The 20,993-nt window shown below is 32.1% G+C and overlaps 1 protein-coding gene across 1 annotated transcript; it reads right to left on the bottom strand.

Moving 5' to 3' along the window:
- Positions 1-1,989: 1,989 nt before the first annotated feature.
- On the bottom strand, positions 1,990-20,578 carry LOC134700074 (uncharacterized). The gene is made up of 12 exons (XM_063561446.1): positions 20,561-20,578; positions 20,138-20,236; positions 19,118-19,219; positions 14,546-14,599; positions 13,515-13,539; positions 10,889-11,146; positions 9,356-10,315; positions 9,019-9,125; positions 6,486-7,730; positions 5,488-5,518; positions 3,860-4,108; positions 1,990-2,300 (listed from the first exon to the last, which is right to left on the bottom strand). The coding sequence occupies exons 1-12, from the start codon at positions 20,576-20,578 to the stop codon at positions 1,990-1,992; spliced, it is 3,459 nt and encodes a 1,152-aa protein (XP_063417516.1).
- Between the last annotated feature and the right edge of the window lie 415 nt (positions 20,579-20,993).

Below are 20,993 nucleotides of genomic sequence, written 5' to 3'. Positions count from 1 at the left end.
CTCACAACAGATGTTAATGCAGCCGTGTAGTTAAAAATGAAACTTTTTTCGATGTATATATCTGTTTATTCATTTTTATTTATAAATTATGCCTATATACTAGTAATGTTTGACCGGAACATACTTCTGCAACAGTTTGTCATTGCAACTCATCTGAAACAATATATGCAATACTTTTATCAGCCTGTGCAGATAATAAGAACGTACATGAAGACGTTTGTAAAAAATAATATCTCGAAATAACTGATGGATTAGTTGACTCTGATAGGAGTTACGAGTCCTTTAAATTATGAATCTGGTGAGATGGTGATTGCTAGGGGACCTTGATTTGATTAACTCAACAGTTTATGATTCTTCCTTTGAACATTAGCATATAGATGTCACCAGCACGAGACCATCAAGTTATCTTTCGTTTAGAACTTTCCCCAGTATAAAAAATATTCCAGAAAAAAAGGAAAGTTGTATACATATGAACCTCAAAACAACGATACATGGATTGATTGCTGCCTGGTAAAACACACATTTTCGTAACTAACTTAGAGCTGATATATAAGAAGATAAAACAAAAATATACGGATCTAACACTAAATCATGTGAACAAGAGCTACTACATGAGATATAATAATTGACATATTAATTAACAAATACAAAGCTAACTATTCAAATTGTACACAGCATTATATATGTTCCTTTGCAATAAAAACATCTCAACATGCATATACATTTACATTGCTGAATTATTGTTTCTTTCATCAAAGTATTCCATAATTCTAATATTAAGCACCAAAAAAAACCCCAAAAAACCCCAAACATATCATCAAAGACAAATACGGTTTTCTTGATTTTAAGTTATAAGCCTGTTTTGATATACTACTATACAGTTACTTCGAACATGTAAGGATGAAAAGAACACGAACGACAACGTACAAATACCTTGAAAATAACACAAAAGTGTAGGTTATAACTCCGTCTCAAATCTTAGGTATCTGCATGCTCATTGCTTTTAAAAAAAAAGATAAAGTCTTGTTATGTGCTAACACCGACAATGTTTTACACTTGATATAAAACACGTTTAGGATCAAAATAAACGCTAATAATTCCATTCTTTCATTGCGTATAGGACACATTGATTGACAAAACACATTACAAGTGAAATGAGAATGGCCACAGTTCATTTGGATTAAGTCATTAATAATAAATGTGCAAATATGATATAATATATCAATGATGATAAGTAAATTAGTATTTCAAAAGTAAAGAAAATATAAAAAGAGTTTAAGTGTGTATACAAGATGAACACAATATCACAAAATAAGCAGAAAAAATGATAAACAAGGTCAATTCAAAAAGAGGCAGTCTATATATAATTATTTACCAAAAGAACCTTGTTATGTTAATAAAAAGAAATCTATGTGCGCATGGTCAACGCATTTACAACCCTAAGAAGATACAAACAAGCATGCAATACTTATAATTACATTTTGAAGTAAGGACCATAATAACACAATTTTTTATCAAGTTTATATTTAATTTACCTATGAACTTTATTGTGGGACCTTGTGTCATCGTGAATGATCATTTTTATTGTGAAATGAAGATGGTTAAGGAATATCGCGAGACAATCAGAAAAACGTATTATAATGAAACATACATCTAATGTAATTATTACTGTTTGTGTTTACTCTGCTTAAATGGGTAAGTTGAAAATTGATTTAAAGAAACAGAAATATTTGGCATTTGTTGAAACAAAAATGAAATATATCACTAAATGTTCTTTCATTGGTTTCAAATCTGTCTTAATAACGGACTAGACCGATTACGTACTGTTTTTTTTTTTATATAATCCAAAATGGCGGTAAACTGCATGCAGTTAATCTAAATTTACCATTCTCAGATGATACACAATGTTTATATAATATACAATGTTTTGAAAAGCGTGTTTTAGATGCGTTTAAGAGAAAATCAAGCTAAATACAAAAACAAAAAAAGTTAAAATAAATCAGATAATGTGTTTTCAACGAGTTTTATATTTTTATCAATGTTACTGAATGCACGTGCGATTTTTCGCAAAGTTGGTTTCAGATTGTGCATCCTACAAAACTTGAATCTCCATTCTTCTAAGATATCCTGGTTCAGTCTGACCAAATCTCTTTTATTTTGTCGGTGGCTGATCTGTTCCCAGGTATTTAAATCCATTCCAAGTTCGATAAGGAACGGGAGGGAGTATTTCCCTACTAATGGAGCCAATCTGTCAATGTGTTCTGCTGTAGGTACTAGATCCCACTTCTCAGGTTGCATGTCTGCGTTGTTAAAATATAGGGAAATATTTGCAACATAATTAAAATGACAAGTAGAATATTACACAAAATATGCAATTGAATAGAGAAAATATTTCAAATATTGGTCTTATTTTGTGGAATGCAATACTTATATCATGCAAATGTTATATGTGTTTTTACGTCATACCCGATAACAATCTAAATGGAAGCTGACATGATGTATATATGTTTAATTACTGTTGATGAAAGGACACATAATTAACATTACATTGTATGTTATCGGAGTAGTTTGCATTTTATCTGTATAATCGTGAAAAGTACCATTAGATATATCATAACGAGGTAATTTGACAATAATCAGAACGTTGCATTAATGTATGACCCTATTGCACTTACTTGCTGTACGTTTAATATTGCAGAATGTATACAATTTTTCCTTTGTAACTAATTTTTATAGAACCTGTTGACTGTCTGCGTAACATTTTCAGTATGTAATAGAACACATGCATATCTTAAAAATACTTCTTAGTTTTACAGACAATCAGTTTTCAACGTTCATATTACTACATGCTTTGATTCACAAATATTTGTACTTACCAAAATGAATATTATCGCCTTTCACAAGCTGCAAAAAAGAAAAATCTATCATTGTCACAATTGTCACAATTGAAAGCATTTGCATTGATGTACATAAATATTAGAAGATGTGGCATAAGTGCTAAGGAAACAAGTCTCCATCCAAGTCAGAATTTGTTAGTGAACTTACTTTTAACTATCATTGTTATTCTCAGTGCCCTTATGTAAATCTATCTATGTTCACAAAACATGTGTTATATATGTTATAATAATATCTTAAATGCTATTTTTTTTGCGTTGAAAGAGTAACTTTGACCTAAACAGAAAGAACAGTTTGCATACGTTTGTTTCATTCGTTATATTTGTTTTGAAGAACTAAGTAGGAATTGTATTGTATTTAATGATGATAGTTTTCTTCATTTGTGTTATAAAGACTTATTTCAATAGAAATAAAATTGAGAATGGAAATAGGGAATGTGTCAAAGAGACAACAACCCGACCAAATAAAAAACAACAGCAGAAGGTCACCAACAGGTCTTCAATGTAGCGAGAAATTCCCGCACCCGGAGGCGTCCTTCAGCTGGCCCCTAAACAAATATATACTAGTTCAGTGATAATGAACGCCATACTAATTTCCAAATTGTACACAAGAAACTAATATAAAAATAATACAAGACTAACAAAGGCCAGAGGCTCCTGTATATTTCATTTCCATTCTCAATTTTATTTGAATACTAAACACCATCAATATTCTTATACTAAAATTAAGGTTTTGTCTTTCATGTTGTGGCTTTTTGATTGTGTTTTCTTTGTACATTCACTGTTATCCTATTGACATGATAAACATTATAATATACATAATATGAGTACATGTATATGTTAAAGTAAACATTGTTATACAAACATATAACATCAAATTAGACAAACTACAATTATAGGCAAAACAAGGTTAATTTATTTGATGATTCATTAATATATATTTACATTGCAAAGTATATGAATACTTTCTTTTCCAATACTTTCTATCGCCTCTTTGATGTCTTTAAATGTCACCATCCTGCTATCTCGACATCGTAGCAAAATTGCAAAACTTGATGTTAAGGGATCTTCAGTTTCCAGTATGGCATTAACTACCCTGTTCGACACTCCTAAATGTATAGCCAGTTCTTTAGCCTCGAATGGACTGTACAATAACGACAGACGTCGTAAATGTATGTCTGATGGTGTCACTTTCAGAAATTCATCTTTGGTAACTGTATCAGAAATATTGCATATTTTCTTTAATACCAAAAAATAAAATCATAAAAATACTTATCTTCGAGGAAAATTCAAAACGAGAAGTCTCTTATCAAATTTGAAAATCAAAAATCAAAAGCTCAAACATATGATACGAATGGATAGCAAGTACAGAGCCACTGTATATATGTTACATAGAAACATATATTAGCCAAAGCACAAAAGCAAAAAGAAATACAGACAAAACACATCAGCAACATGTTTTGTTTATTAACACAAAATAGCCATTCGTTATCACTGAACTAGTATATATTTGTTTAGGGGCCAGCTGAAGGACGCCTCCGGGTGCGGGAATTTCTCGCTACATTGAAGACCTGTTGGTGACCTTCTGCTGTTGTGTTTTTTTATTTTGGTCGGGTTGTTGTCTCTTTGACACATTCCCCATTTCCATTCTCAATTTTATTAAAATATTAGAATACAGTAAAGACACAAAAATACTGAACTCCGAGGAAAATTCAAAAAGGAAAATCCAAAATCAAAAGTCCAAACACATCAAACGAATGGATAACAACTGTCATATTCCTGACTTGGTACAGGCATTTTCTAATGTAGAAAATGATGGATGAATCCTGGTTTTATAGCTAGCTAAATCTCTCACTTGTATGACAGTCGCATCAAATTCCATTACATTGTCAACGATGCATGAACAAAACAAACATTCTCAAAGAGTAAAATTGTCAAAAATAGGGGTACAGCAGTCAATATTTTGTTATCAATAAAAGAGATACGTCCTAAAATAACGCCATTTCTCAAGTCTATACTGCTCTGATATAAACAACACTATAACAAATAAGGACGAGCTCATTTTGGTGTAAAAACAACTACAAAAACAAGGAAAATTATACGTACAACATTATTCCAAACGAAAACTTATATATAAATATATCTTCAAACCGGTCGAAACCATAACGCCGGGAAATGTTCACATATTCTTAACATTCAACTGAACCAGTGAGTCCCTATCAGATGGAAAAAAGGTCAAGCAGCAAATGCCTACGGTATTATTCTAGACACTGTTTAGGTAACAGGTAATATGTTTATGATTCGAAAACGTTATTATACAATGGTTGTCTTCACATGTCAGCCGTTTGCCTTAAGAAAAACAAATATTAACTTTTAAAATGATTTGTTAAAGAACTATCATGTTATCAGACGAAACGTTACGAATTTACGTGTTTTAATTGAGCAAGAATTGTTTTGTTAATTTTAACTATTGCAATGTACAAAGTTGAGAGGTTTCTATTGTATTAAAGTAAGTAGTTCTCCACAAGATGCGATCAAAAACATAATACTTAAAATTGACATAACACAATATTAAAAATTTGTCATACATTACCTGTGCACCCTGGTTTGCACTTTTCGTCTTCCTGAGAATAAAAAGGAAATTATAAACTAATTGAAAGGTACTCATTTTATTTTGTAAATCAATTTGTTATACATTATTAGTAGATATATCATCAAACTGATTGGGTTGAAATTTAAAACCGTTTGTAAAAAGTCAGAAAATGTCTTTTTCTATTAGCGTATATCATGTATATACAAGCTTTGATGGATTTTGCTAATTGTTGAAGGCCGTACGGTGACCTATAGTTGTTAATTTGTGTGTCATTTTGGTCTCTTGTGGAGAGTTGTTTCATTGGAAATCATACCGCAACTTCTTGTTTTAATATTTGAATACAGAAGTATCCATATGTGAACTTTAATTCACTCTCAGAGTATATATATGCATTGTAATTTCCATTTTTAAATGTGTATTCATTTAAAAGACAACTGATTAACAATAAAAACACAATTCCTTGCATTTCACAAAAGGGAGGATATTTAGTCTGATCATTATTGTTATCGTTTATTTATTATAACTTTTTGGTTAACTAAACAAAAATCATTAAAATTGAGAATGGAAATGGGGAATGTGCTAAAGAGACAACAACCCGACCATAGAGCAGACAGCAGCAGAAGATCACCAACAGGTCTTCAATGCTACGAGAAATTTCCATACCTGGAGGCGTCCTTTAGCTGGCTCCGAAACAAATATATACCAGTTCAGTGATAATGAACGCCATACTAAACTCCAAATTGTACACAAGAAACTAAAAGTTAAATAAAACAAGACTAACAAACTAACCAGAGGCTCCTGACTTGGGACAGGCGCAAATATGCTGCATTTTGGCAGTTTAATTTCTTTCGGATCTTATTGGTACATTTAATACAATTCAAAATGATAAGCGAGTTTATCGATAACAAATTAGAATGTCGAATCGAGCTTAATGTGTGTTAATGTTTGCAATTTCACTGCCATCACCACCTGAAACAAACCATAACATGATTTACTACCTTTTCTTCAATCCACGATGTAATTGTGTGTATGTTGTGTTCAATGCCATGTGAAGGACATATCCATATTTGATTTGTTTGAGCTTGGTCGATGTCAGGAAGTACACATGAGTTGTTTGGTGAGTTACAACATATCCTGGTCATGAAGGATGCATCACTGGTTTGAGTCTGATCACTACTTGTTCTGATATACAGCTGACTTATTTTCTCCAAGGCTGATGTGAGGCATTCATAGATGCTAGAGGCTACATCCCTCATTATAAGTGTGTTTGAAGTGGCATGAACAAGACGGACAACAATCCTTTCATCTTCGCAGGCAATGTACATATCTAAAGACGAATCAATGGTAAAGACCCCTGACCGATGGAACAGCATGTCCTTGTTGGTATCTCCGTATGTTTTCACCGCCCAGATATATAGACAGTAACTAATAAATCTAAAAGATAATGCAGGAGGTATCATCAATGATGACGATTGGAAGGCTATGGCAATACTCCTGGTGGTAAAGCCAGCTGATTGAAGGTATCCAGAATCATCTTCAGCTCGTACCATACTTGCAACATAGTAGAAGTCAGCAGGTATACGGTTGCGATCTAAGTCGTATTTTTTTGGTTCTGCCAATATATCCAGGTGAGTCATAACGTCCAGTAAATAATCTTTATCTTTGTAGAATTTTTTATATTTCTTTTTCTTCCAAATTTGTTCGATTATTGGTTTTGAGACAACTCCTTTCTTATCCATAACATCCCACAACTCTTCTCTTTTTTTGTCTCCTTGACAAAACCTTTTATCAGTTACAATTGATTTGAAGGCATCAATGAGAAGAGTGGGAGACAAAATTATACGGTCGTCCAATTTGTGCTCATCAAAGTACAACAGCTTGCCAATTGAATGTTGAAATTTCAGAAATACCTTCAACTCGGTTTCTGATAACGGTCTAATAGGTTGCAATGCGTTTATTTTCTTTAGATGCTCTAGTGTAATCAGAGGGTTGCCTTGTCTGATTAAAGATGCAAATTCTAACTCTAATGGAATAAAACACTTTGGGAGTGGTTCACCCCATGTTGGTTGCCTCTCTGATTCGCTGATAATAGCACCCTTGAGATTCGTCATTTCGGGGTCATATTTGTCTTGTGCGTTTACAAATATTTTATCCTCAAGGACTAAATGTTGCATAAACGATGTCTGGTGAAACATCTTGGTGATTTCTGCAAATATTTCGTGTCTTCTTTGTTCAACCTCATTCTAAGAAAAAAATGCAGGGAAGATTTTTTACAAAATATTTTTAGCAAGAAACAATTATCTTTATCGAAATGACATGTTTATGGTAAACAGAGTGTAAAGTGGGCATTCTGCAATGAAAATAACAGTATCATATCATAAAAGCAAATACGACAGGTACGGAATAAGTACACAGATAGTATAATCGATGCATTTTAGTAGCATACAATCTATGACAGTAAAAACACAACCGGATACACGATTATATCAATGCTGAAGTCAAACAAATCTCTCAAGTTTCTGGAAAAGTCCCTAAGCAAAAGCAGATAAACAGTGACATTTCAACACTGGTGATTCCTAAGATAATACGGCTGGTATCTTTTTTAAGTTGACCCAGCATACATATTTACCCTATATGCTTGTGACCGGTAGATTTCAAGAAGCTTGACTTATATAGACAAAATAAAAGTTTGGCGTACTACTGTCTAAGCCTAGTACCTACGTCGGTTTTGTTTGAGACTATTCTATTTACCACATAACACAAAAAGACCACTACTAAAAAGAAATCAGACAAAACATAAAGAAGACCATAACTTGGCATTTCATTGTTTATTATTATAGTTTCCATACCATTTAGTTAAATGCAATTTACGATAAACATTTGCCACTTCTTTCTTATCTGTACTGATTTTAAGAGACATTAAATTACATCACTAGTAAACAAAAAATTAGAAATAGTATTAGTTTATTGCAAGTGTTGTTTACTGCGGCAAATCCAGTACTGTTCAAACAATTAACATGTAGTAAAATAAGTTCGGTTGAGTCTGGATTCAAGAGTTGTTATATTCATGAACACTAAGATATGTTATTTAATCACATACAAAATGTTAAATTACATCTAAAAAAATACTGACCATTCATCATGTTCATGGATTGACCGCAAGAAAAGTATGAGAAAATTACAATAAGTAAAAGAAAAAATCTTTAACCAGACGTGTTTTACTTATTCAGGCTTTCAGGGTGATGTTTAGATAAATAAAGATGTTTAAAACTACTATCGGACTTTTTATTGCGTTTACCATGTTTGCTTTGAATATCTTATATTTTAAACAACTATGATTATTTTCAAAGACAATACTACATGTCAACCTTAAATTATTGTATTGATTGTATATAATATCAAACATTAGTACATGTACAATCATACCCTTCTCGATTTTTTCCACAGTATTTCTTTAAAATATTAATAAGCGTCAAAATCAATCCCCGTTACAATTGACTAGAATAAACTGATGCATTAAAACATACTTACAACTGTTACCCGATCTTTGTGAGTTAAAACAACCAGAATCTTAGGAAATCCCTTCACGCTTCCTTTGCAGTATGTTACAATTGTGTTGATCCAGAAAAGCAGATAATCTGTAAGAGAAAAAAATATAACGGGAAAAATAATTTATTAAACTAAACGGTCATGTTCCGAAGGAATCGAAAAAATGAAGTTAGTTGCCTATTATTGCGCGTATATTCTAAACAGTGATAATATTTTAGTTTCCAAAGTGTCTCTGTGACAAAGTATTGGGATTTTAATTTGACTCATACACGTGTTACACACCAAGGTGTATTGAAAATGAATGTATATGTATACACACCTCTTCCTGATTTATGTCCACTCTTTCCCGGGAGGTATTGTTCATACGGACATGGATCATCAAGTTTTCTACTTCCATCCAGTACAATTATGTAAATCGCTCTGTATGTCAGAAATGTCTGATGAGTTGAATAGAAAACATCCTGGCCTCCAAAATCCCAAATAATTATTGGTGCTATCTTTTTGTTGTGTAACTGCTTTTTTCCTACTTTAGAGGTCTTCTTGAGAAAGTTTTCTTTCGTGATTGATACTTTGACTTCTTTAACTTTTTTCGAAACCCCGAACATCTGTTTTAACTTTCTGATCAATCCAGGTTTAGTTACAGTTTTTAGGTGGACCTCTCCAGCGTTTCCTGACTTTGCACGATCCAAGTCATCCATTGAAATGTCTGTATATGGCAAATTTTCACCTAAACAGTTGTCTATTGAGAAATCGGTATAATCTTTTCTGGTTGGATTTTCCTGTTCTACTTGTCTGTTTCTATTGTCACCTGACCTTTCTCCGTCCGAAACTAGTAGTTCTGATTGGTTTCCTGAATTACGATTGCTATCTTGTATGACTGTCTCATAGTTTTCATCGTTGCATTGTGATTTTGCATTTTGCTTACATAACTGACCTACTAGTTGTTGGCTCATATTCCCGTCTATACTGCTAATATTAACTGGTACGGTTTCAAATTGGAATTCAGAACTGTTCAATCCTGTTTTGAAACTTTTAGTGGAAGACAACCTATCCGATTCTGAACATTCTGGCCATTTTGACCATTCTGACCCTTCTGATGTTGTAACTGACATTGAATTTTCTTTTGATTGACGTCTTAGTTTTTCTTTGCTGGCCGGCAATGACATGGCTTGTGACATGACTGGAAGATCTTTGCTTGTTAGCGTTGTATCATCTACATTTATAGGTTTCACTCCTTTTAAAAGTGATCTGCTGAAGGTTATTTCTTCCAATGAGAAATCTAAAATGTGACAATATGTCTAGTATTATATAATAGTATAATACCAGATTCATGTTTAAGTGTTATCTAATTGACAACAATTAAAACAAATCAGTATGTTCGTTCTAAATTGAATGTTGTACAATGTAAATGTTTTTTCTAACTTATTTAGAACAAATGGGATGTAAAATAGTTATCATATGAGAACGCGATATATTCTCTTCAATTAAAAAGTAGTTTATTGATATAAAATTGATATGAGCTTACAATTACTATAAATTGTAAGCTGCATTTTAACCATGAATTGCTATACATGAAAAAGACTACCACTGATTTTTTTTGCACACAAATTAAAGTTGTTCTTATGAAGTTAACGTGTATGCAAAATTTCATGTCAATATAAAAGCAGTACATTTTGATCATATTGTATGGGTTTCTTTCATATTGGCTGTTTCAAAATAACTCTAAAGATAATGTAAATAGATATTCCATTATCAACTGTATTGATACGTATGCAGTAATCTTATTTATAAAACATGTCCTATTGTTGTTAATAATTCACATGTTCTGTTTTGCATTTATTTGAAGATTTACCTTGGTGTCCACCCAGCCAGTCTTTTGATTCACGGTCCATATATGAAAGACCATTGTATAGTTCTATTCCATCGGTCGATATCCTGATTCTAGTGGGACATTTTCCAACCAGATATCTTGCTATTGTCGTTTTCCCTGTACCCTGCTGGCCAGCTAACATGACCCTTGCCTCAAAATGGGGATAACTTTCTTCCTCCAATAGACTAGCAAATACTTGCGCTGACTTTGTATCGAACTTTTTAACTTCAGTTGGAAGACCTAAACATCAAAATATTTGACTGGTTGATTAACAAATGATATATTTTACAAATCTAGATTTTATTATTTCTACTAATCGGGCCTTGGTATGTTTAAGAGCGGTTCGCGTATGATTTTTGAAGTATGTAATTTATTCTATTGTGTTTTCACAATAGTTGTTAACCGGTTTTGGCTGTCAGTATATAATGAAAGTTTGAACGAGATTTAACTATCGAAGTTTGGGCAGTGACCATTGTCGTACGTTTCTATTGTACTGAAGTTTAATTTTCATTAAGAATTCTGTTTTTTTTTAATGTATTGAAATTGTATGCAAAAAATTAATGTGTTTTGTATATATTTTGTAGATGTTTGATTGCTGTCTTTAACCGGTATTGTTGATTGTTTGATGTTTATTAACCGGGATTTGTTTTCGTATATACATGGTTGCCGTATTCAAAACATGAACTGTTAATGATGTTTGATATACGTAATATAGTTATCTCTGGATCTATAGTTATTAAAATTGAGATGGTCATTGCGCCGGTATCTAAATATGTATTTAGTTTTCTATTATGCCTTTATCTTATAAAGGTACATATCTGAATATTCTCAGATATGTATGCTTTACAAAAATCTAGAGAGAGATTTGGCACATAAATACTTTATGTTCGTTTGAACACAGTGAATTAAGAACATAATGTATTATATCGGTAAAGCAGAGCCGCTTATCTTATATAAAGAGTAATACCGAGAGACCATATTTAAGAAGAACATCAGTGATTAGTCATATGTAGCTCAATAGAAATTATATGTATTTTTAAAATGTTTTTTCCTCTTCTTGAGAAGGAAAATTCCTGATTGCATGTGATATTCTTACTTTTGGGGTTATATTTCGATATCTGTATATTAGTTTACTTCTGAAAGAGAGACGAGAGATACCAGAGGGACAGTCAAACTCATAGATCGAAAATAAATTGACAACGCCATGACTAAAAATTATAGAACATGTCTATTTTGCAGCTATAGCAGCAATATAAAAGAAACCGCAACAGTTGTTTACCACTGTTTGAAAGTCATAAATCGATTGAGATAAAAACAAATCCAGAAAAGAAAAGAAAATGGTGGCTTGGACCTAGTTGTGTGGATAGTCAAACCTCTCACTTTAATGACAATGTTAAATGAATCAGACCATACATGACAGAAAACGGTACAAATCAATGCAAGGACATTCAGGACAGAGAAATACTGTAAATTCAGAAACTAATGCGAGGCTTATAATTTCGAAAAATGAGACAGACGTGTAAACAGACTAGTACACAAATTAACAATAAAAACGAACACGCAAAACATCATAGGATAGCATCCAAACAACAAAAAGACACAAAGTCCTCATAGATACTGAAAACTTGTTCAGCGCCAATAACAACTGATTTAACGAATCATGCATCCAAGACTGAATATTCAATCAGTTCACATTAAACGTCCAATGGATTTAGGGTAATGCCGTCATAAACAATCAGAAAAAAACATTACCATGTGCAATACCAAGATACAGGAGTCGACAGATTATAGTTTCGTGAAAGTGCATTTGTACATAATAATAATATTAAGTTTCCTTTCAATTTATTTATTTAGAGGATTAATAAGTTTTCAAAGATCGTGTATAAATTCCCGTGCAAGGTAAAAAAAAAACATCAGTGTACAAATGAAAATGTGCTGTCCCGTTTGCAATACGTTTTCTACAACCGTTATGAACACATAATTAACTGACGGATGTACACTCATTTGTTATGGGCTTTTATTTGACTGCTATTATGTTCTCAAAAATAAGAAACAATAAGAAACATTTAAAAAATAACTTTACATTTCTTTTTTAAAATCAATTGTCTGCAATGATGGATTAGATAAGTAAATTTCTTAATTGATTAAGTTGTGTATATAGCTCAAATTAGGCACTACTGTGCTATTTTTTGACGTTAGCTTTTATTGCTAGAGTAATCCGGAGAGCCCGTGGAAAGCCATTAACTTTCTCCTGTAAAACTAACAATTTAGATTCGATACATGTACGAGCAGACCTTTCACGTGTGAGACTCGATCTCACAATCGCAGTGTTGACAGGTTTCGGAAACAGTAGTTCGACCATGAAGACACATCGGTCACGGAGTCACCCCCTTCAGTTAAGGAAACACATTAACACTTTTATTAGTGCATTTGTTTGCACCTTTTCCTTTAACTTGGATGGAGAGTTGTTTAATTGTTTTATTGTCACTCATACCAAATCGTCATTTATCTGTGTCGTGAGCATCACTTAAACATTTGTATTTCTGACTATTCAACTTCTTCAACAAGTAAGGCTTTTCAGTATGCAACAATAGAAAAAAATACTAACCTGGTAAAAGATTCTTTTCAAATGCCTGCAATAAAAAAAAAATGAAATAAATGTATTTCTTTTATATCAATAATTAAAAAATCAGAAATATATACAACCTAGTTGAGATACACCTTTATAGTATACACTGATTATGCAAATTTAATTGGGAACATTAGCAGTCAGAGATTTTAAATGTTGCGTCCTTTGTTTTGTTAATGTAATTACTACATTGTACTCGTTTATAAGTGTCAGTGGCGAAATTGCGGATAGACGAAACATTTAAGAAGTACAGTTGTGTACAGTCATAACTTTAATAGCATGTTATCTTGGTCTAAGTAATTCGGTTACTCCAAAAAAACAGACACGATATAAATTTTACGTTTGGCTGGTGTGCTCAACACTGAAATAACTTGTTACTAGGACCGCTCTACATGGTTTTTTTTATATATATTTTCAAATGACCGTGTTTCTTGAAATATACAATTCTCATTATTTTCATAGTGATTAATATGATCTAATATTATAACACAATGCTGACTGATGCACCCCTATTTTTGACATTTTTATCTTTTTTTGTCTGTTTGTTTTGTTCACAAATCGTTGTCAATATATTGAAATTTGATGCAACTGTCGTACACATGACAGGTTAAGCTAGCTTTATAAACCAGGTTTAATCAACTATGTTCTACTTAAGAAAAGTCAGGAATATGACAGATGCTGTCAATTCGTTTGTTATTTTTGGGTTTTTGATTTTGCATTATGTTTAGGGACTTTCCGTTTAGTATCTTCATCGGAGTTCAGTATTTTTGTGATGCTATTTTTACTTTGAAACACAATCTTATAAATATTTAATGCACTAAATGAATCTGAATCAATTTAACCATGTTAACATGAAAGTACGAAAATTCAAAGCTTTAAATACTCAATGTCAGTTATGTATTGCTTAAATATAAGATCTTGTTGTTCAATCTTTGAAAACTGATTGTTCTGCGAACAGGATTTTTGCTTTATTAAAAAAATATAAAAACAAATCAAACATGTAATATTACCTCAAATAACGTTTTGATAGATTTATAGCTGGTCAAATCTATTGGCTTCTTTCCCTGCATCACAAAAAATATTATGATAAATTGATATCAGCTGAAATTGTGTTAGATAAAAGTTGGTTTTACAAATACAATTGTTTCAAGAAAAAAAGAGATGGTAAAAGCAAGAAACTATATTGGGTACCTTATTGATACTGAACAACATACAGAAAAGAGACAGCAGGAATGTTAGTGTGCATTAGAAAAATACTTGTCAAGTTTGAAAAAAAGAGTAAAATAAACCTCCTCAACAGTTTAAAATACAAAATATCAAAACAACATTGCCATCATTAATCATTTGTATTGATTGTGCCGTAATAGGAAGAACAGATATTTCTGTAGACTTGCATACCAAAGACAATGACAATCAAAACCAAGGAGTAAACAATGACTCATCAAACAATCAGATATTTACATCAACAGTTACAAATAATAAACTAGAAACAACAAAAACTCCACATAAAACCGGGAGTGAAATCATGTGCTCCGGAAGAGTCAGCATTTCAGCAACCGCACCCGTCGTGACACATTTGTATTAAACTAATAAAATGTTGACACATGCACAGTTAATTGGATGTAATTTACATTTTTCATTTTTAGCCATGGCGTTGTCAGTTTTTTTTCGATTGATGTGTTTGACTGTCCTCCTGGTATTTTTCATCCCTTTTAAGCTCACCTGGCCCAAATAAAGAATGATAACTCTCTCTAAACGACCCATCCGAAAAGTTTCGGCACTCTCGTAAAATCTCGTACGATTGTTTTTTTTAATGGCTGACGAATTTAACGTTCCAACGCGAACTTGAAACGGAACAGATCGGAATAATGTCGATGTCAAATACGACATGAATTTTTATTTGTTTACAAAAACAAGAATTCAGAAATTTGGTAACTTAATTGTGTAGTTTATTTAAATTTTAATGTACCACGGAAATAGCCGAAGTTTGGACAACAACATCTGACGCCATGTTTCGTCTGCTTCGTCTTTCCATTATCAGTGAGGTCAAAAAAAATTTCCTAAATAATCACAGGTACTTCATTTAAAAGTCACACACACATAATCAATGATAACATATTAAGCGTTAAAGTTACGTCTAGCCATGGGAACACCGCAAAAACCTTTGCAAGCAATACATTTCGTTTTTTTTTAAGTGGCCGTGCGGCATGCGGGGTAAACTCCAAAATTTTGCCGTTTTTTGTTATTATCTTGAATATTATTATAGATAGAGATAAACTGTAACAGCAATAATGTACAACAGAGTAAGACCTAAAAATCAGCATGACAAAAATGGTCAATTGGCCCCCTAAGAAGTTATTGTTCTTAATAGTCATTTTTTAACGATTTTCAAAAATTTGTTAATTTTTACTAGCATTGTCAACTGAAACTACTGGGTCAAATTATTCCAAAATTGGCCACAATCATCTTTGGGGTATCTAGTTTAAAAAAATGTATCCGGTGACCCGGTCATCGAACTAAGATGGCCGCCACGTCTAAAAATAGAATGTAGGGGTAAAATGTAGTTTTTGGCTTATAACTCAAAAACCAAAGCATTTCGAGCAAATCTGACTAGGATTAAATTGTTGCTCAGGTGAAGATCTGTATGCCCTGAAATTTTTTAGATGGATCGGACAACCCGTTGTAAGGTTCTTGCCCCTGAATTGGTAATTTTAAGGAAATTTTGCTGTTTTTTGTTATTATCTTGAATATTGTTATTATTATAGTTAGAGATAAACTGTAAATAGCAATAATGTACAAAAAAAAGTAAGACCTAAAAATAAATCAACATGACCAAAATAATTAATTGACCCCCTAAGGAGTTATTGTATTTTATTGTCAATTTTTTACAATTTTTATAAAATAAGTAAATTTTTACTAACATTTTCCACTGAAACTACTGGGCCAATAGATATAGGAAGATGTGGTGTGAGTGCCAATGAGACAACTCTCCATCCAAATAACAATTTAAAAATTAAACCATTATAGGTTAAAGTACGGCCTTCAACACGGAGCCTTGGCTCACACCGAACAACAAGCTATAAAGGGCCCCATAATTACTAGTGTAAAACCATTCAAACCGGAAAACCAACGGTCTAATCTATATAAACAAAACGAGAAACGAGAAACACGTATATATTACATAAACATACGACAACTACTGTACATCAGATTCCTGACTTAGGACAGGTGCAAACATTTGCAGCGGGATTAGTTCATTATAGATAGATATAATTGAAAGCAGCAAGAATGTTCAGTAAAGTAAGATGTACAAACACATCACCATCACCAAAATACAATTTTGTCATGAATCCATTTGCGTCCTTTGTTAAATATTCACATAGACCAAGGTGAGCAACACATGCTCTTTAGAGCCTCTAGTTTACAGTTATAACCTGTTTATATTTTATCATTTGGATTATATACTAACATCATTTTGATTTTATTTGCATATCTGCAAATACTGGAACTTGGTTGGTCCATTAGCATTTTTTGTTTAAACTTCGATATACCATGCTGCGGACACTATTTTCGTAACCTTAATTGTGATACATTCATGCGCGCTACAGAAGCCAGAAAAAGAGGTTTAACCAAACTGAGATGAAAAAAAACCCACCAAAACAAACAAATATCCGTCAATTCTGTTCTCATAAATAATAGAAAGACATTGAAAAATGTATTAGCTTTTATAATGAATATCAATTAACAATAACATTAACATCATTAAAGAGCGTGATGTATTAACTTGACGTCATATAAATGAATACTGTAAAGATGAACATTATTCCGTCTCTTGTACGCCACAAATTTTAAAATATGTAATTTAAATGATGTTTTGAGGTAACGTTATTTCATTTTAGATTCTTTTGCATTAATCAAATATCAACAGTTGTCAGAAGAAAGATATTTAAGCCTTAAAAAAAAAAGAACAGTACAAAATATGCACCAATTTGTACAGATAATTTAATCTGAACACAAAATTATGAATATTTGACTTTTTTTCATTTTGTTAACTATTTTGTATTAACAAGATGGCGGCTTACTCCTCAATGACGAAATTTCAATTGAGCTTTTGAACAACAACACTTACCTCTCGTGATATAACGAGCAAGCGGTCTTATATTGCACGTTAAAAACCTTAACTTAAGATTGGTTAGAATCAAACGTTTGATGTTAAAAAGAAAACAAACACAAAAATAGAAAAAAATGTATTCACTACCTTCATACATTATACTTATAAATTATAATATTTCAAACACACTTATAATCACATTTCCCTTCAGTGTGCATGACAAAGATACTTTAATAATACAATTAAATGATTTCTAAACTGCACCGGAAATGTGGATGATATGTTACAGAAGAGGCGCTATTGTATTAGACCTTTGCATGCAATTAAGAGCGCGGATAATAAAATTGAGAATGGAAATGGGGAACGTGTCAAAGAGACAACAACCCGACTAAATAAAAACAGCAGAAGGTCACCAACAGGTCTTCAATGTGGCGAGAAATTTCCGCACCCGGAGGCGTCCTTCAGCTGGCTCCTCAACAAATATATACTAGTTCAGTGATAATGAACGCCATACTTATTTCCAAATTGTACACAAGGAACTAAAGTTAAAATAATACGAGACTTACAAAGGCCAGAGGCTCCTGACTTGGGATAGGCGCAACAATGCGGTGGGGTTAAACATTTTTTTGAGATCTCAACCCTCCCCCTATACCTCTAACATATGTAGAAGAGTAAACGCATAACAATACGCACATTAAAATTCAGTTCAAGAGAAGTCTGAGTCTGATGTCAGAAGATATAACTGAAGAAGATAAACAAAATGACAATAATACATAAATAACAACAGACTACTAGCAGGTAACTGACATGCCAGCTCCTGACTTCAATTAAACTGACTGAAAAATTATGATTTCATCATATTAACATCAGGCACAATCCTTCCCGTTAGGGGTTAAGTATCATACCATCATAACATATATGAGAAGAACACAACCCGTGTCATGCCAACAACTGTTTTTAGAATAAATGTGTTTAGTTCCGACGCAAAGACCTTATCAGTGACTCAATATTAACGCCAAAATATAAACGCGTTTTTGTACAATGCTACTTCATGATTTAAAATCAATTTATTTGTACTAAGATACTTTTAGATGGCATGTCTAGTTAAGAGTTACAATGAAATAGAAGGATTAAAATTAACAGGAGAGAGAGGGAACTTTATAGAAACTAAAATATGTTTGATTGCAGATGACATCCATTTATTTTTTAATAAAAATTTATAAATTTATAGAAAATACTTTAAATAATGTTGTGCCTATACGAAAAAGATTCTTATTCTAGAATAAAGTATTACAAAACATAAGACTTACTTTTAAGGGCTTTAGAATAGATATGTTTATAAAAAAGTAAACAAACTAAACTTTTAAACGTTTAATGCAGGATCCATTGGAAAGCTGGAATGCGTACGGTAAGTATTGGCTTCGAAAATTTGATAATAAATATAATGATGCCTTTTTTAACTGATTCTTACCTCAACATTTGTTATGTTTGGATCACAGTCTCTGTTTAATAAAAAGGTAACAACTTTGAGGCTATTTGTCTGTGCAGCTATATGTAACGCAGTCTGTCCATTCTTGGAAAAAAATAAAACATGAAATTTGAAAGATTGTTTTTACATTTAAAATTACATTTTCATTATTGAGGTTTTACAACGAAGTAAGATTACAAAATAGTAACTTTTTTAAAAACTATTTCTGGGTATTATCTAGGTAGAGTATTCAAACTATTTTATGTAAGATAATGTTTAAGTAACATGTCTTTCTACTGCCGTATTCACAAAATCGTTTATAGCAAAAAAAGGTGCATTGTATTTTGTATTTTGTTTTAATTCAATTGTCTGCAGAGGGAAATTGTAAATAGTTTGTTTAATTTCACTGATGATGTTTAAAGCCTTAAAAATCACTACTCGGAGTGTGACCGATTAAAGGGTAAATCATTATCCGTCCGTGCTTCTGTAAGTATTGTGATACTACAGTGACGAGTAAATAATGAGGAAAAATTGATATTGGCAAATGTGTGATAGTGATATAACACAAAGTGCAACAAGTTCGAACTTGAGGTTCCAACCTCATATGTATGACTTTTGTTTTTATTAATTTGATTTATTATATAAAGTCAAGTTAAAAATAAACCCCAAATTAAAGCTATTGTCTGAACATTAACTTTGGACTAGTGGTTCTTCCAACGCAAAGGAAAATAAGTAAGCTTTTGTCAGTTAAAGCATGATGTTGGAATACTCAGGTATCGCATTTTGCAGTTTCTACTGTACATACAACATGTACAATATCAGGTTTTTATGCTTTTATATTCGTTTCAAGATACGTTAAGGTATGCTTTGACATGCCATGATGGTAACTCAATTTGAACTTAGGATGTCAGAGTTATATCATTGTCATATAGAATGTATACCACAGAGAAATAATGTGGCATATAATACGCACTGTTCCTGTTATCGCCAGGAAACAAGTCATTCGGTTTATTAGGTACTTACAATGTCCTGCAGATTCTTTTCACATCCAAATTCAATTAAAATTTGTAATACTTCTGTTTCATTATTATCAGCAGCATAGTGTAATGCATTCTTTCCATTCTGAAATTATATAACAATCTTTTTGTTCAGATAGAGGCAGTTATTCATATGACATAAGTCTATATGGAGACATACAGTATTTACGCAAATATATTGTTTTCTTTCTTTCTAAAACGTGCAGTATATCAATATATCAATTGTATCTGCCAAACACATTAAACTGTAAAAGATGGTTTACTCTAACCAATCGTGACTTAGAATGACAGTATTGACATTGCCATCCCACATTTTCTGATATACGCTGTATGTTTGCAGCAAAGTCTTATCGTTTTCCTAATATGTAAGCTAGAAATTGCAGCGTAATTTCATTTTGCACTCTCTGACCTTTGACCTTGGGTGCATATTAAAGTTCACACGAATTAAAGATTATTGGTGAATGTTCCAAGTCTCTACGACTTCCGGTTCTGGAAATACAATTTTTCTGAAATTGTACACATTTTTTTCAAGGGGAATAACTCCTTATAAGGGTTAATAACAAAATGATTGTATATGTTAATTAACATTGCCATCTGTTCTTGTACATGTTGCCGTTTTCAAATCGATTCTATCTCTAATACTTTTTGAGAAAACTGCAAAGAAAAGAAATTGTTTCAAGAGGACATAACTCTCATAGGGAATGATGAAATCCTTAGCAGCCTCATATGGTAACACATCAAGATGAGATCTAACTATTGTTTAAAGAAGGTCATGATATCTTCAAAAACAATGAGGGGGGCCATGTTGAAAATAATCAATAAAAGGGAGATAACTTCTTAAG

Source organism: Mytilus trossulus, unplaced genomic scaffold (assembly GCF_036588685.1).
Source record: "Mytilus trossulus isolate FHL-02 unplaced genomic scaffold, PNRI_Mtr1.1.1.hap1 h1tg000122l__unscaffolded, whole genome shotgun sequence".
Classification (NCBI taxonomy): domain Eukaryota; kingdom Metazoa; phylum Mollusca; class Bivalvia; order Mytilida; family Mytilidae; genus Mytilus; species Mytilus trossulus.
The sequence above is the reverse complement of the archived record's forward strand: the minus strand, read 5'-3'. Positions and strand labels throughout refer to the sequence as shown.